Consider the following 18705-nt stretch of genomic DNA (forward strand, 5'->3'; position numbering starts at 1 on the left):
GACCAAGATGGCACAGGCAGGGTGTATATGGGACAAAGATGGCACAGGCCGGACTGTTTGGGGACAAAGTTGACTTGTGCTGGGCTATTTGGGGACAAAGATGGCAAATCTTTTGTGTGTTATCAGGGTGCTGGTCAGGTTCTATGTGGGCAGTGTGGGCGCAAGGGCTGACTTTGGGGTGTGCAACCTGTGATCTATGCCTGTAATTTAGGGGGTTTTAAATATACCTTTTAATGCTGTGTTTTGATGTGAATTCCAATTGATCTATACCTGCAAAGCTGGGTTTTTGTGTTATTCTGTAGATCCATATCTGCTATGCTATTTCCATACATTATTTATGTATACCTGCAAATACAGGGTTAATATGTCTTATCGGCAGCAGGGACTAATATATTTATATATATATATATGGGCAGCAGGGGCTAATAAATGGGTTTTAGATATTTGGACAGGGGCGCAATTTCAGTGCTTGCCATAGGCGCTATTTTCAGTAGCTATGCCTCTGGTCCTGTGTACCCTTTGTACAGTGCTGTGCAACCTGGTTGCGCTATATAAAACGATAATAATAATATATAGATATTAGATAGATATTACATGGATAGATAGATAGATAGATAGATAGATAGATAGATAGATAGATAGATATATAGATATTACATGGATAGATAGATAGATAGATAGATAGATAGATAGATAGATATATAGATATTACATGGATAGATAGATAGATAGATAGATATTACATGGATAGATAGATAGATAGATAGATAGATAGATAGATAGATAGATAGATAGATAGATAGATAGATAGATAGATAGATAGAGCAGTATAGGTTGTAAAGAGCACTGGAATATCCAGCCTAGCAGGGAGTAGCAGAGAGCTTCCTCCAGGGGGAGGGATTTCAGGACACCGGGGCTGTGGAGGCCAGGCTTCCAGAGGCAGCTACCGGACTCCCTCAGTGTATTCACTGCAGCCTGGCCACGGGCACACTCAGCGCAGTGAAACAACCTGGACTACACTAGTGTGCACTCACAAGCCAGACCACTTCCAGTCTAAGGACAGACTCTGGGAATCGGGAGGACAAAAGTGAAGCCCCATTGGCCACAGCGTTAAGGATCTCTGTATCTGTGAAACTTCGCTTAGAAGTCTTATGGGCAGCACTAGCATGTCCTGCAGCAGCGGCAGCCAGCTACAGATGTGAGGATATCCTGGAAACAAAGAGCCTGGGTGAAGGTGCCTTACTGAACCTCGGTGCATGCGGAGGAATGGATTACCTACACATCTAGAGAGTTATGGTGTGCACACGGTCAATGCAGACCCTCTCATAGACTTAAAGGAACTTGTCTTCGAATACACAAACAATGGATCATTTCTTTACTGAGGTCAGTTCGCTTATGTCCGATTATATATTTGTTGTAATAGCATTGTTTAGACATACAAAAAGTGTTATGTGGAAGCTGCCCTTCTTTTCTGGATCCATGTATATTACCTGGACCATAGTCTTAGCAGAGATTCGGTGATGCCCCTGGAGGGGTAGCTGATGATGGGATCTTTCTATGAATGAAGTTCCTTGGCTGTGATCACATGTTAGTGTCCTCGGTGTCTACCTTTGTAGGGTTTGATCACAGTGCACACTCATTTAATTCAGCTCCTGATGTGAGAATTAGCATTACAGTGTAATATATTAAGCAGACGGGATCAGCAGTCTATTGTGCAAAGTATGTCAACTTTTCCTGGATGGCAGGGTGGCTCCTGAATAGTTCACCTAATTCCTGTCTCCTCTGACTTTCCTGTTGTTTTCCTTGTGTAGCAAGATCACGACAGTCACAAAGGACAAATAACCCCCTGGTGCATTATAGCACATTGATTTTAGTTCACTATTTTACCCTACTCCTCTGTTCCTTGTAGTATCAGTATGCTTAGATACTTGAAGGTTTTAGCATTACACCATCTATCTGCTTAATGATCATTAGGTATCAGTCTTTTTTTTTTTGCCTGATTTGACTTCAAGTAGCCAGAAGTTTTCAAAGTACACAAATATGCACCTTAAATATAAGGTCTGCCTCATCTTTGGTTTCTGTTAGTCTAAGTTGTTATGTGATGCACTGCTTATGAAGTTTTGTCCTGCTTGCTCACTGTACATCGCTGCAGAATATGATGGTGATATATAAATCACATAATAATAATAATAATAATAATAATAATAATAATAATAATAATATTTAAAAAAAATAATATATATATATGTTTCTGTAACATGGGGATTGTACATCTCTGCTGGATATGATGGCGCTATATAAAGCAATAAATAATAATAATAGGGACATAGCTAAGTGCATGGTATTTCCTTTGAGTACTTTTCGGTTTCCTGTGAGGGGCACCTTGATGGATGGGGATACAGTTCATTATGAAGCCATGGAGTAACTTGAGACAGGACAGAAAAGAGCCCCCATTTTGGAGCTATAGAAGAACAAAACACTAAGAGAATTATGTCCAGCTTTACAATGCAATATATCCACAGTGTGTAAATAAATAAATAAACAAAAATCATACCTCTTTATATTGCAATGCTCATTTACCGGACTAACATGAATATTTCAATGCACATATGTATGTGTGTGTGTGTGTGAGAGAGAGTTCAAGTGGAAATAGGATAACCCTTTAGAAAAGTAATTGTTCTGTGGAGCAATCAGCAGGGCTTCCACCACTTATGCATATGGCTCGGGCTATCTATTTGAGACTCCAGTAGTTTAAATTTGGTGAAAATTGAGGCTTTTTAAGAGTTTTACAAATTACGTGTCAGTATATTGGTTAGAGGTTTAACCAGTTTACCTATGAACTATATCCTATCCTGCCCCCCCCACTTCACTTTATATATAAACATGACTTCAGATGTAATCTGACAAATTAAACTGGTTCAAAAGGACGCTGTCATTTGCAATTCAAAAATAGCATTTTACCCCCTTTAAGCAAATGACGTTTTCAAGGTGAGAGCTAGGGCAGCGCTTCATTGCGAAACCAGTTTACCTGAGTTCAGTAGCATGATGCAGAAACGCACACCTCGTGTGATTCATCAATCAAGAGAAGTAACAGTTCAATGGGATAATTCATGCTTTTGCTCCTAGGTTGTCGTGTCTCAACCCCAAATGACTGCTAGGGCAGGGAAAAGAATGGGTATATATGAAATCTATATATCTATCTATGTATATTCTCTGTATCCCAGGAGCATTGTGTCGCTAGTATGTGGCCAATATATAATGTTGTATATAGCAAAACAATCATGTTCTCCCTTCATTCTAAAAAGTTTCTTTCTTGGACTTGTCAGCTAGTGGCTAAGAATTAAGAATCAGCCATTATTTTCTGCTGTGTGTGTTCATTTTAAACATTTAGCTTGTTGGCACCTGAATATCACACCAGATCAAATAACATTGATGAAGCAGAACTATTCCATTGGTTGCTATGGCGACTGCACTTCTTTGCATATAACCCCCATGTATGTAATGTCATTTAGCTCTAAACCTATTTTTTTTATTACCGTATATATTTGTTTCAAGAGGCCTGTAAATTGAGTACGAGCAGTGGCTTTAAAAATGTTTTCCTTAAGTCTACACAACTATTTCTTTCAATTATTTTGTTAACCTTTTATTAGACCTGACACTGTTTTAATTCTGGTTCTGTTTGACTAGCAGTGTTGTGGTCTGCAGCAGCTGGTGTAGCAAAGGTTGTCGCCAAAGTGCTGACTAAGATTATGTTAAGTATCTTGTAAGTAATTTACTGTTGTTGGGATAATTGATCATGGATTGAATGGGCCCTTTTAACATTTTAAAGTGGTACATAACTCAGTCAGGCCTGGTTCTGCGATTTATTATCATGGGTGACTGACAACTATTGAAGAGCTATAACTCACATAATGCTCAGCTACCCATAGATACGTTTTCGTTTAGGGCAGTAGATGAGCACAGTGTTCAGTGTGGAGTTGCAGTTCCACATGAGAGATAGCTGCTGGTTGGCTGTTTGTGGTCTGTGGACCTTTCTAAGAAAATAAGATCACTAGAATTTAAGGCAAGTCATTAAATATCTACATATATATATATATATATATATATATATATATATATATATATATATAATGGGGTCTGAAAACTAAAATTAGTTTTGCTTGTCATGTTCTGCCGCAGGAATGTTGACCTGTACTGTATGGCTGCACAGTAAAATCTGAATACTATTGCATGGAAATGTTGAATCTTGTAATTTGCAAACAAAATATGTTAGTGTAGTATCTGGATGCTCTAGGTTGCAGTATATTTTCTTTAAATTTACTAAATGTATTGTAATCTTGGCTTACCATTGTTTTTGAAGAGTTTGTTTTATATGATTAAATTAAATCAGTTTTCTTTTTTCTGTTGTTTTTTAATTGCAGATATTCTATATTATATAAAAAACATTTTTTTTACAGCATTTTGTACTATAATAGTGAAAAGTTATCCCACTGTGACACAGAATTTTAGCCCACCATATGTATAGTTATTACATATGTAGTCAGTTTGCTGTAATGCGCATATTGTTGTGTTAAACCTTTAAATTTAATGCGGGCACATCAGGGTATTTGGCACCAGTGGCAGATCCTCGAGGCAAATAAGTTTAAGTAAATAACATGTACTGAACAGATTTGGTATAATATAACTCCTATCAATACCGGTATATACTGAGCCAGACATTGATTGTGGTACAGCATAACCCCATCACTATATACTGAGCCACACATTGATGTGGTAGGCCTCTGCACCTGAAGCAGCCTGTCTGTGCCACCTCTGCCCCCTTAACAGCCCGCTTGTCCCATTTCTACCCCTAAACACTTATAACATTCACTCACACACTCATTGATTAATTCACTGTCCCTTTAATCGTAATTACTGAAATTTGCTTAAGCATTTTAGATATTAACACATTAAGGGTTATTTATAAAGACTCAATTTTGGTGGTCTTATCACCATTGTAACCAATGGAATGTTTATGCTGATTCAGTTGCTTTGGTAATAAGATCACTTTTAGTACTTTGCACCAAATTTGTTCTTTGTATATTACTATATATTTTTTTTTCTATTATATTTATGGTAATAATATGCTACAGTATTCTATGGAAACATTCCTAATTAGAATACAAAGGAAAAGCCAACAGTTTCCTTAACGCACAGACACACACACAGCCAGCAGGTTTAGCGGGTTTAATCGCGAGGATTGTACGATAAGATCACTTTTTTAAACATTGCACCAGAATTACTTTTTTCTTCAAAATGTAGATACCACATTCAGAATTACTATAATTAGATCACTCCATCATTTCTTGTTTTGAACTGTTGTTTAAACATTTTTGGATTGTTTGTGAAGAGCAAATTTGGTGCAAAGTTTTATTTATTTATTTATTTTGCTATGGTGATCACTTTTCAAATTTTGCACCAGAATGTACCGTTCTATATCGTGATCTTCTGGATTCCAGCACAGCCATATGGTAAAAGGCAGCCATTTTTTTTTTACTGTATAAACAATGTGATTCAAAATGTTGCATATACTGTATAAATGTATATGTTTGCTACATACAGAGCAACAATCCTGTGTGTGTCTACTTGTGATTGTTACAAAAGGATACTTCATGTAAGAGGAACCAGTCTTTTGTCCCTTTGAGTAAATAGAATTTGCTTACAGCCTCAGTGTATTCTATGTAAGGAGCTGTCCTGTGGAAAATGTATCACCTGGCGCTTATTTGTTCAGGTAGACAGGTGAGAGCAGTACAAGTTGTTTTATGTGCATTGCGACCAAAGCTTGTGCCCTTTGTACAGTATAATTCCTTTCATTATACTGCCCTGATTCTTTTTCAACTTTGTTGTACGGGAGCTTTCAAGATCAAAAAGACTTTTTTTTATTTTTAGTAGGACCATAATAAGGATGGAAACTTTATTTCTCTCTTTATTTAAAGTTAACTTGAAAGGGTTGCTAATAATTATCTGGAGGCAGGTATAGTGAGCAATAAAGCACTCCTGTTGAAGCTGTAAATGACTACATGTTGGTGCTTGCTACGTTGTGACATCATTAAGAGCTAATGCAAATTACCTCATTGTAATGCATATTATTTTACAAAAACTAGGTAAGCAAAACACTTATATATATATTTATATGAGTCATTCTGTATTTGCAATTGGTAACTTTTGATAGTAGAAGAAAGCAAAAAAAAAACATTATAGTTTAGAGTTAGTAATGTTTTAAGGATATACAGTAAACGAGACATCACATGTAAGACATATGGTCTGTGTAATTCCAATGTGTGAACAATAACCACTGTGTATATTGGCTGCGATTTAAAGTTATTCAAGTGCTTGAAATGTTACATAAAACATAAAAGATATACACATAATGTGAGAAATACTTTTAGGTATAATTTAATGGAAAGATCTTTTTCTGCTGGACACTTCTGTATTAAGATCACATGAGTAGTTTCTCAATTCTTTTCTGCTACCTGTACTGCCGCCCAATCTCCACTTTGCACGTGTATTGTCTTGCATTAACTGTCTGCCATCTTTGCTTCTGTCTTTATATCTGATCAGTTTAAAGACTCTTTGTATTGGAATTGCCAATAAAGAGATCTGGATTATTATTATTCAAATACAAGCACAACATTGAAATATGTATGTAATATATATATATATATATATATATATACATACACATTGCATAATTTCCATTTAATTACTATTGAATATCATGTTACAGAAACACAGCCAGATGGTGGACTTCATGAAGGTATACAGTGGATTATGACATCACTGGACTTACATAGTAGGAGATTAGTCAGGCTAACAAACAGTTGGAGGTGACATGTTATTGTGAATTTAGACAATAAGCCTGTCAATTGCAGTGTTTGGGCTACTTACTCATTTTCCTCATAATGGGTTACATACATTATTCTATTATTTGTAATACATAATAAACTTCTGTCGGCATATCCAATTAATATTTAATCTCCTTAAACACAATCTGCTGCCATCATCGTACATGAGATACGTAAGGGCACTATCTCTTTGTAGTTCAAAGCAAAGCAGACATGGTGAGGATATGGTAGTTGACAGGCATTCATAGGTCTGTTGTCATGGAACCTATCAGTGCCTGCTTTTGTCCCACATGACAACTCTGTGTTCCTGGAAAAATGATGAATGACATAAAACTGTACATGAATAAAGTATTATTTCTAAGAAGAGTGTCATCTTTATGCTTAGCCTAGGATGACTTGATTTTCCATATAACTAAGGTGCATACGAAAAGAAAAACAGCAGCAATGAATGTAATGCAGCTCTTATGCTGGATTTTAATGATATGTGTGGATCATGTCGTAGTGTGAAACTTCATTTTCTATCCTGCTAAGAAAAATGAGCCTGTTTCTCTGTTATATTTTTTCTTACAAATGGAATTTGTTTCCTTGAAATACGTGTGTTTATTTTCCCCCCTCACCCATCGCCCTTCACCCCCTCTGTAATACAAACCATACAGAACCCTAGAAAAGATAAACATCTACTGAAAGGCTTTCCAATTGCTACCTTTGAAGACTGATGTCAATTTGAACTCTACTAGTATGACTGGATTGGCCATACCTTCTAAGTCTGTTCTCCCAACTAAACTACGAACTAGAAAGGACCACATTTTCTAACCAAATGTTTTGTATCCAGAATATGCAAGTAATAGACTTGACAACCTCTTATCAATGCTGTAAACATGCTGTAGGATGATGATGAAACTTATAGACCAGATGAAGGGTTTCAGGTTGCCCAGCCCTTCTGGGGATCTTTTCCAGATATGTTTTAGAGTGTTGTGGAGAGCTGTATGAAAGGACCACCAGAATCCCATTATGACTGAAAAATTAGTACTTGCTTATTTACATATTTAATACGATCCAGGAACCCTTCTAGTGATGTTCACTGATAAGGCCCACCCTATTAGAAATACTGAAGATTACGGTCTACAATGAAAGACTAAAATGAAAATCTAAAACAGTACAATTTGGTAGAAAGTTCTTGCTTTAAAAAGCCTCCGAGTAACCTACAATTTTTTAGTATCTTTTGGTGCACACAAAAAATGTTTAGCTTATGTATGTTGTCAAAGTTCATTAACTAAACACGTGTGCACTCCATCGCTTAGAAGAACTTTTGATATCTTGCGACAGGCGTCCAGATCACAGCCTGGGGCGAGTGTGAATGAGGCCTGTGTCATTGAATAGAAGAATAGGCTGCTTTCAGAGTTAATTGTAACCAGCAGGGCATATGCTCTTTCATTGCCAGGCATGCAAAGTGTGGCTCACCCAGGAGATAATTTAACCTATTTTCCCTAAAAATCAACAAGTTTAGCTCCTAGTAAGAAGGGTTCATGGTTTGGAATTATCATTCCTATTGTTGCTTTTGTAATCCCTCATTAAACAATCCTTGCCTGCCTTGGATGTTTTATATATCACCACAGGGTCATTGGGTGGGGTGCAACCTCTACTTAACAAATCTGAAAAGCAAATAGATTAATACTTGCCAGTTCATAAGCTTCTTCCATCTGTGTAAAAGGACCACCAATAGATAATGTTTTCTAACCTGTTGATCAGAAGTGGTCACCAAGGATTTTTGTTTGGCCCCATAGGTTTTATAGTATTAAAATATTGATTTGTTAGGACCCAACTCACCAAAACAGGTCGTGTCACCTACTAAATTATTGCAGTGCTTGCCCATCAAACAGGGTGGTAAGATACATATCTTCTCCCGTACGTGCTCCATCACTTAAAAATTGGGCAATGTTCAAAATGTAACCTTTTCATGGCCATTGTGAAACGTTTATAAATAGGTGTTCTATACTGTATTTGGTACATATTAAAGCCACTTCGCTTCAGTGGATACATAGGTTTCATGACACATTAAAAGGAAGAATGCCATAAGCTATAAAGAGATTTTTTTTGTGAGTAGATCTTTATTGTTTGTTTACATTTATTTATAGTATTTTGATTATAGGATTTTATTTATGGCATGTTAAGTTTTCTGATTTCAGCATATTCTAGCTTTAATTGGGTTAGTTGTTTGGTTTTGTAGATTAATTAGTGTGTATTTTGATGGAAGAACGATGACGGTGACAAAAAGGAATGTCCTACCTACAAAGGAGTACAAAAACTTATAGGTAGCAACATGACCCTAAAAATGATGTGCTTGGTGTATAATTGGCTTTTGTGCAGGGCTTTGCTCAGCTCATGAGGGTGTTAGATACATTGAACAGCCTCCCAGCACAGATGCAACAGATAGGGATATGGCTATTCTGAATCTAAGACAGAACAGAAGACTGATTAAGGTCTGGGTCTCTACATCGGGAAAAACAGGCATACTAAATGGGCAGAATGGTTCTTACCTGCCATCAAAGTCTAGGTTTCTATGCCATGCCACTTAGTTGATATGTGTAATACATGGACATACTATGTGTATGTTGAATGTTCAGTAATGGTTGCTTTCATAGAGGCAGTAATAGCTGTGCCCTAATTATCCAATAAGTCTCTCAAAGACCCTTTTTCTTATTTTTTCAAGTTTAGCATTAGAATCATTTAATTATGCTTAGGCTTTGTGAAGCTTTGGCAGAGTAATATTCTTTGTGAATTTAAATTTGACTTAATTGTTTATTTATTCTCGTTCGAAAAGTTTGGTTATTATGTTTTCAGAAACTAGAGAGGTCCTGCTTTTGTCTTTATTCAACAAATTCTTTGTTATTAGAGAAGTCGATGGAGCTGTTATAAATAAGACTTCTGTTAATTTCATTAAATAATTATGATCTTGTTTTTTTAATAGCAACACATCAAAGAAGTCTTGTTCTTTGTGTATTTATGAAAATGTAATTATAAGCCAACACAAAATAATTTAATCTTAGTCCTTCCATTCATTTATATGGTCGTAGTGATCTTTTTTGATGTGATGGTTCCTAATATATTTAAATTTTCTTTGTGAATGTGTTAATATGTTTGAAGTGTTTTCAGTAAAGTGCAACACTCTGCCTTGCTGTCAAGCTACTTACCTTTCCGTGGTGATGATGCATAACAGCAGTCTATTAGGCTAAGATGACAGCTGCGTTGTCAAGATGCAGCTTAGTTTGGTTCTGAACTCAGCCACGTGAATACACGCCCTTAGTGCTGTGGACAGATATCAGCAGAAACCCACAGGTACCGTATTGGCCCTGATTATAGACAACCTCTCAAACTTTGGGTCTTAACGAAAGAAAAAAGAAAAGGCCCCTTTTGAAAAAAGATCAAGACCACTGTTTTGGTTTTGTTGCTGTCACACTCTCATTCACCCTCTTGTTCATCTTTCTTCTGTAGTCTTTCTTCATTCGCTTCTCCCCAGAATCAGCTCTGATTGGAGGAAAGAGAGGTGCAGAAATGCATCTCTCTCTCTCTCTCTCTGGGAGCAGGTCTGCAATATTCTGGCCTCTTGGAGTACTTCTGCCAAAGAGGGCGGAGCCACCATGCTTACTATAGGCAGCCTCTCCCCGTTCCTCCAATCCGGGGAGAGGGTGTGCACAGAGGCTCCGTCCTTTTGCAAAGATAAGAGAGCTGATACAAGGATGAAGAGAGAAGAACAAGGAGAGGCAAGGGAAGAAGTAGCGCTGTGGAAAAGGGGACAGGGATGGCTAAGAAGTTAGGGAGAAAGTGAGAGAGAGAGCCAATGACCTTGAGGCCATTTTATCAAATGATTTTTCACAGTAAGCCAGCAAAAAGCGTTTCCTTTAGAAATGCTTACACTGTTTACTGAAATGTGGGTCACTAAATGTAACACTTGTTTGCTCCACTAATCCCTGAAGAAATTGGAGTTGGTCCTTCAATGTGCATAATGCACAGAGATAACTTTACACTTATAGTAAAATATAGTACGTGTGTATAATAAAAATCCATAACTTTAGTTTCACATGTTATTTTAGCATCTCAAACCTACACACATTTATATATACTCACCCATTGCCTCACATAGGCATCTACATTTATGACCCCCCCCATACTTTCCTACTTTTGTAGACTCAGCAAGAGTCTCATCCTTTGTGATCCAGTGGCCAGTAAAGGATCTGTTCTCCTTCTCCCTTGTAGTCCTCACAAGCTGCCTGCTTCTGAACTCCTCAATCCTGATATCTGAAATGACTTTATATCCCGGGGTTGCTGGGATTAAGGAAATGGAGATGGAGAGGGCTTCGGCAGCGGCCACGCTCACCACTATCACTCTCCATTTAATTGCTATGTAAATCTAAGCTCCAAAAAAAGTGTTTGTGTGAAAAAATACTTTTAACAGAATTAAGTTTCATATACCGTATTTGCTCGATTATAAGACGACCCTGATTATAAGACGACCCCCCAAATCTTAATATTAATTTAGGAAAAAAAGAAAAAGCCTGAATATAAGACGACCCTATAGGAAAAAAGTTTTACCAGTAAATGTTAATTCATTTAAACACTTTTTTTAATAAAAGCTATGAATGAGAAAAATATTTTGGTTTTATTTCCTTCTATTTTCCAACCTGCCCCCCAGTTATGCACATCTGCCCCAGAAGTGCCTTATACCCCCTATATGCCACTGTGCCCCATGATATGCCTTTTAACCCTCTAAATGTCACAGTGCCCCATGATATGCCTTTTAACCCTATATGCCACTGTGCCCCATGATATGCCTTTTAACCCTATATGCCACTCTGGCACTTAGAGGGTTAAAAGGCATATTATGGGGAAGAGTGGCATATAGGGAGGTTTAAGGCATTTCAGGAGGCAGAGTGGCATTAAAGGGGTTAAAAGGCATTTCACAGAGCACTCTGCCTCCAAAAATGCCTTACATCCCCCCATTTAACACTCCCTCCCCCTCCTCCAAACTTACCGGTGCTTCTGAGTTGGGGGGGGCGCATAACACAGGAGGGTCCAGGTCCCCTGCATCTGAGCCCCAGGTGCTTAGTCCGGGCAGCATGTAGAGCTCCACGCGAATCGCGTAGAGCTCTACACGCTGCCCGGACTAAGCACCGGGGACTCAGAAGCACCGGTAAGTTGGAGGGGGCATAACACAGGAGGATGCAGGTCCCCTGCATCCTCCTGTGTTATGCCCCCCCCTCCAATTTACCGGTGCTTCTGAGTCCCCAGTGCTTAGTCCGGGCAGCGTGTAGAGCTCTATGCGATTGTATCGTGTAGAGCTCTACGCGATTGTATCGCGTAGAGCTCTACACGCAACCCGGACTAAGCACCGGGGACTCAGATGCACCAGTAAGTTGGGTCGGGGGTTAACACAGGAGGATCCAGGTCCCCTGCATCTGGGTCCCCAGTGCTTAGTCCGGGAAGCGTGTAGAGCTCTACGCGATTGTATCATGTAGAGCTCTACGCGATTGTATCGCGTAGAGCTCTACACGCAGCCCGGACTAAGCACCGGGGACTCAGAAGCACCGGTAAGTTGGGGGGGGGGGTTAACACAGGAGGATCCAGGTCCTCTGCATCGCTGCGGGGGATCTGGATCTTAGTCTCATAATCAGACCTATTTGAGGTCTGATTATAAGACGACCCTGATTATAAGACGAGGGGTATTTTTCAGAGCATTTGCTCTGGAAAAAACCTCGTCTTATAATCGAGCAAATACGGTATTTACTATATTAGCATTGCAGCATTGTAAGAAAATTGCAAATTCAACATAAGTGTTTTTTTATGCAGGGGTAGTGTCCGTGAAAAGGCTTGTGCTTATGGGGCATTAAGTTAAATGCCTTTCACAAACAATGCTGTGGCCTACTACTGTTATATAGTAAAGTGCAGCATGCCAAATGTTTCTACGCAAGTCATGGAGCCTCCATAATATATAAGATTTTTAGAAATGGACGCTATTTTGTACAATATAACTTTCAAGCGCTATGTCCTCTTTAACCCATTGTATATGACTGCAAAATCCGATGGCGTTATGTAAATCAATAAATTAGAATGGGTCCCTTTTTGTGAGGGGATTCTCTCTTTGTGACCCAAATACCCTTTTTTCTCCTTTCCTCTCCTAATGTCTCTCTTTTCAGGGCGTTCATAGTGTTTAGTGGGTATGAGTGTATCACAGTGCAGTGTAAGTATAAATTATGAATTCATACCTCTATAAAGAATTTCACCACATTGTAGTAGATCTCCAAAAAGTTGTTTTTATTGGATCTTATGTTCCTGGGAATGTAAGCTTATATAGTCTTAAAATGGTTCCACGGTTTCTATTAATTCAGCAAAAGACATGGTTTCAGGAACAGATTATAAAATTTAGAAACGCTCTCTACACTTAAAAGGGATTCTACAGGGAGGAGTTTAAGATTTGCAGCCAAAAGTGCAGAAATATATTTCATAAATAATTGCTTTCAAATTAATAATAGAAAAAAACAGTATGGATTCCCCGCTGAAAATAGTTGTTTTGTCAACCTAACACAATAGTATTAACTTGAATTAGACTTGTAATTGGCAAGATATAACAACCAAAATATTAATTTTGTGGATAGCGTTGGATTCTAATGTTAAATATTGCTCCCAATAAAAAGCCTTGGAACTTTCTCAAGCCTATTTTGGAAGAAAATTTCCCATTGTAACTACCATTTCTAAAAAGAGTTAATCGAAGCTGTTTTGGCACAGAAATTTGAATTTAAGGTGATATTCCAGCCATCGTATGCACTTTAATGTATATAATAGTTGAGGGTGTCTTGTGAGACCCCCATCCTTATGCGCATTCAATGGAAAAGCATTCCTGCCACTGAATGGCCGCTTCAGGCACCCATTCAGTGGTGAGAAACCTTGGACCATGGATGGTTGTAGGCATCTTCTCTATAAAGTATTATTTTATTTATGAATTTTAGTTTACTCGGTATATATTAAATTACTTACAAAGTGAGTTCAGGGGTGCCCCTGTAGTGTCCCCTGGAGCATCAGCATTTTGGGTTACCAATGGTATTTTTGAGTGAATATTCACGTGATTAGTTTAGCCAATTATAGTTGTAGAACATGCGCCATTTGGACACATGAGATCAAACGTGTGCATTTATGTATGCTGAATCTAATTGTCTTGAGAAGGTCATTTCAAAAGTCCAGAAGAGTGATGGTATTTTATTCAGTGCTAACCGCTGAACAGAAAGTATCTAAGCTGGGTCATTAGATACAACTGCAAAAAGTCTTCCTAACTATAATAAGCTTTTTCGGAATTGTGGATTTAAACCTTAGTATATAGCACATACCTCATCTTTTTATGTTACATGTTACTATTCAGAATGCAAAGATAATGAGATTTTGTGGGTTACATCTTAAAGCAGAAGTTATTTTAGTATAGTGATGGATGATAGTTTCATGGCACACCCCATTGCTGTATATACCTTTTTTTGAATAAAAGCAACGATGCTTTGAGTTGCTGATAAAACGCATGCCTTCTTAGCTTTCCACATTGTGGAGATCTTTTTAAATGTAAGCCTTAATTTTTGCTATTTATATTTAAAGAGAGTTTAACCTAAATGGAAAAAAAAAACATGCTGTTACATCAATTGTGTGTGAGAAGAAGGAAGGAATTTAGTACTATTAGTACATAATATTCTTTGCATAGTTACAATACGTATATTTACCAGAATTAAGGGGTTTTCCCCAAATATATATATATATATATATATATATATTAAATATGCATTCCTATACTGCATTTAGATTTAAACCATCAGTTTGTGTCCGCCGGCTGGATACATGTAGCGGCACACTGCAAACGTGTAAGGGCATAACGTGTATCCAACAGGCAGCTGCACATATGTAGTGTATTGGCCACTGGCCTTAAAGTGCCAGGGCAGATTTCAAACCCCATTTGGGCCTTGTGCTGTATTTTTGTCTGATATTCTTGGGGGCAAATCACATTAATTCTTGATGTTTTCAAAATAAATTCTTAAAAGTTGGTTTATAGACATCTCACTCTCTTTGTATTTGTGCTGTGCTGGTCTCCATAGTTGTGCCTGTAGGATGCTTGACCGATTTAGCTCATCCATACTAATTAAACTAAACCTGGTTATTTTATTTGTTAGTCCAAGTTAGTCGCTTGTGTTCAAAGACATGTTTGTGTTAAAACATTATGAAAAGCAGATGGTGCACTTTGAAATATGCTATATTTTTAATCTGTTGTCTGACTCTTTGCTTTTTCAGTATCCAGTCCGCCCGACCAGTAGACAATGCTTTCTTATAAATAGTTTTTCCAATAGTGATAAAATCTAAAGCAAACTGATGCTTTCAGAGTAGAATCCTTTTTCATATGTGAAGACTGCTGCCTAGCATTTTAAGTTAATTACTTCAGGAACTATAATTACAAGCTCGAGTAATCAAACAGAGGTCAAATGGTCAGAAGGAATGGTGGTTACATCCTACCATGCTTTATACCTGCATATCTAACCTCTTTTCCATACACACTCCTAACAAGATGGAAGGTTTTTTTGAGGGAGACCAAGAAGTGAACAAAAAGTGGATTTTGTTGGTAAAAGCATTTTTTGTCTCAAAATGTTCAAATTACATTCTGTGAGAGATATACAATATATACAATAGTTGGGCACCAGACCATAACATGACTTTAGATCTTTTGAACGGCTGATGACAAATTTAAGGAAACACAGCAAATATGTTAAAAATGCTAGTCCCTTTTAAAAAATAAAATAATGAAGCCTTCATGAGTCAATCAAGTTTTACAAGGTTTGAAAACTAAAAGTTCACAGCATTTTTGTACAAAACCTCGGTTTGTCGTACAATCAATGAATAGAATAATATCACCTTAAAATGTTTCTGAATTTAGAAACAGTTATGAAGGCTTTTACTGAAAAGGATATATATATATATATATATATATATATATATATATATATATGCACAAAAACAACAGTAAAAAAAAGGTAATCTGTGCCTTTTTACTTATGAGCTAATACAACTTAAATTGTTAAACAAAATACTTCAGGAAGACTGAAACCTGAATCCCGGATAGGAAAAAATCCAGGGATCAAATACCGTCTGAAGGTGAATACACCAAGAAAAAGGGCAGTTAAGGTGGACCTGGCAATTACTATGTGCCAACAGTGTACTGGAGCTTATGTCTGCCAGATGTTGTGTAAGAGAATACATGAATATTGAGTACAAGGGAAGAAAAATCCCTATAATGTTTTACTATCTTGGCAACAGACCACAGCACATGCGTGTCACATTGAATGCATACCTATGAAAACAGAAAGCGCCAAAGATGAAAACAGAACTGCAATATTCGCGAGTTGGCTCATTATGAATGGGAGGAAAAGGTTTCTGTCTAGAGAAGTGCTGGTAGTTAAAAATATAACTGTTACTCATTAGGCAGTCTGGGTGGGCACAGGGTAAAGGAGACCAGGAATTTCATTTGCCACATGGTCAGGAATGATGTGTTTCTGGAGTGGATGTGTCACAAGGAACAGAATCGTTAAAATGAGTCCTTTTATTCCTTGCAGGTTTATAACTGCAAGCAGAAACTAGCAGGGATTAGGGCCATGCAACATATAATGCGTGCTTGATTGCGGAGCTCTCAATTATTTAACTGGTTAAAAAAAAAAGAGTTAAACATTTCATTTCCTTTTCCCATTAAAAAATGTCCAGGACCTTTTTCTGACGGTGCTTTCCAGTAGTGAGCACCAGCACCTCATTTAGATCCTAATTAGAAAAACAATACCTATGTTCCGAGAAAGCGGCGAGTGCAAGAACTTCATTTTCTTAGGTGTTTGAAACAAGCCTGGCTTTTTAGAGTCTGTACCTCTGCCATTGATTATATAACAGGGCATTAGTCATCAATGTATTGTCTACCCATGAATTATACTCATGGTCTGTAACAAAACAATAAATTATTGTATACTACGGCATTGAGGCTTGTGACGGGTATAGGGATGGATGTGACATCATTTTATTCCTGACGTCATGCTTAACACTTATTATGGTTCCTGCAGAACACATGAGGCTGAACTGATTTTTTATGAGGAATCAATGGAACACACGCTGCTATTTTAACTGTTTTCTGTGGATTTGTGTGAGGGGCACACGAATAGGATTAGCGGAACGGAGAACCAAAGACCCAGAGAGGGTCCATTCGGTCTGAGGTGTGCCATGACTGACGTACCAGGTAGGCCTATAGAGGGCCACCCCGTAAATAGAAATGAAAGAAAGGATAGAGGAGAAAAGACATGTCCGTGGACATTTTCCTCCTTTCTGTACTTACTAAAAGGGTCTTGTATGCACTTCTTTTTGGTGATTGGTAGAATTCCTAAACATGACTGGCCAGCATGCATCTAGCTTGCTGAAATATCATGATTATGCTACATGTACTTTTGGGTGTCATATTCACTACTGTTTGTAGTGTGCCACCTGGGCTAAAACAGGTTTCAAACCACAGACCTCTAAAAAAAAAATCCAAGTCCAATAATCTTCTCCACTGCACACATATCTGCCCAGTCTTGTGGTCACATTTCCCTTGCCACTACATTCATGAATCCTGATCATCATCTTCACAAATGCCTCCTCATACATCCATTGGCACAAGCTCTAAGAGTAATTACATGTGCAATACATTCCTTAGGAATAGTAACATAGTAACATAATAATTAAGGCTGAAAAAAGATCATCAAGTTCAAGCGTACTACCTATCCTTCCTGCTTTTGATCCAAGGAAAAAAAACAAAAAACAATGACCCTATTTTTCGGATTTTGACACTTTATGAAAAAATCCTTTATGACTCCACAAGGCAATTTCGCTTTGGATCAAGAAGCTCTAAAATATTAATTATGGTTTACGCACAAAACAAATGCTTTCTTGTTAAATGACTTAGTGAGAGAGAGAAATATGTTACGAGAGAATTGCTCATCTGACTTCTTGGAGCTTAGCCTGAGGGGGTCAGATGAAACTGGCTGAAGAGTAAAATAGCTAATACTGATGAAGCAGACTACATGTGATAAAATATGTTTGCTTTGCAGCTTGTGATATGAATCATAAATCAGGACAGTACATGTCGGTTGAAATTGTAGGTTTAAGAACAGGCCTTGTTCCTGGAAACATCTCACAGAGTTAGTGTGAGTTATAGGTCTGCTATAGAGGGATGGACCTAGAATGCTTAACTCAAGCAGAACATCAGACTAAAATGTAAAGATATAATACCTCTGCACCTGCACCAATGATTCACTGCTTTCCACTATGAACACCTTTGCTCATAGCAGTTTAAATGTACCTTTGCCTTTTACTTGCACTGGGATGGTGCCATCCTATAAGCACATATTGCTTAGGAGCCCCATTTCTTTCCTTTATTCCCCTAAAAAGAGGAAAGAAGAAATTGCTTACAAATTTATATCACAAACATGTGCTTAGCATTGTGCTTCTTAGTTTAAAACTATGTTTTTTTTTTAATAAAGTTATAGAACCCTGATCAATCTTTTAGATATCCATGTGAACACATTTTAAACAGTGAGTCAGTAGCTCTCTTTGCCTATGTACCTGTATTCCCGGCATTTCAAAACATACTTTTTCCCTCCTTTTTTTTGAATTGTGTTATCTTTTCGACTTGTAACCCTTGTACCCTTCCTGTCGTCTTTGTGCGATAGGTATGTTTAACCGTTAGTTGCAGGAAGCAAAAAACCGCGGTCATTTCAAATTACTGATAATG

The 18705-nt window shown here is 37.6% G+C and overlaps 2 protein-coding genes across 2 annotated transcripts in view; one reads left to right on the top strand and one right to left on the bottom strand.

The window, feature by feature from the left end:
• The window catches only part of BASP1 (brain abundant membrane attached signal protein 1), a 267975-nt gene that overhangs the window by 86413 nt on the left and 162857 nt on the right, over window positions 1–18705 (bottom strand). The window lies entirely within an intron of this gene.
• The window catches only part of MYO10 (myosin X), a 114992-nt gene continuing 97269 nt past the window's right edge, over window positions 983–18705 (top strand). The window contains exon 1 of the mRNA XM_053466323.1: window positions 983–1383. Within this exon, the coding sequence (XP_053322298.1) occupies window positions 1363–1383 (21 nt within the window). The 5' untranslated portion in view covers window positions 983–1362. The remainder of the gene's footprint in view (window positions 1384–18705) is intronic.

Source organism: Spea bombifrons, chromosome 5 (genome assembly GCF_027358695.1).
Source record: "Spea bombifrons isolate aSpeBom1 chromosome 5, aSpeBom1.2.pri, whole genome shotgun sequence".
Classification (NCBI taxonomy): Eukaryota; Metazoa; Chordata; class Amphibia; order Anura; family Pelobatidae; genus Spea; species Spea bombifrons.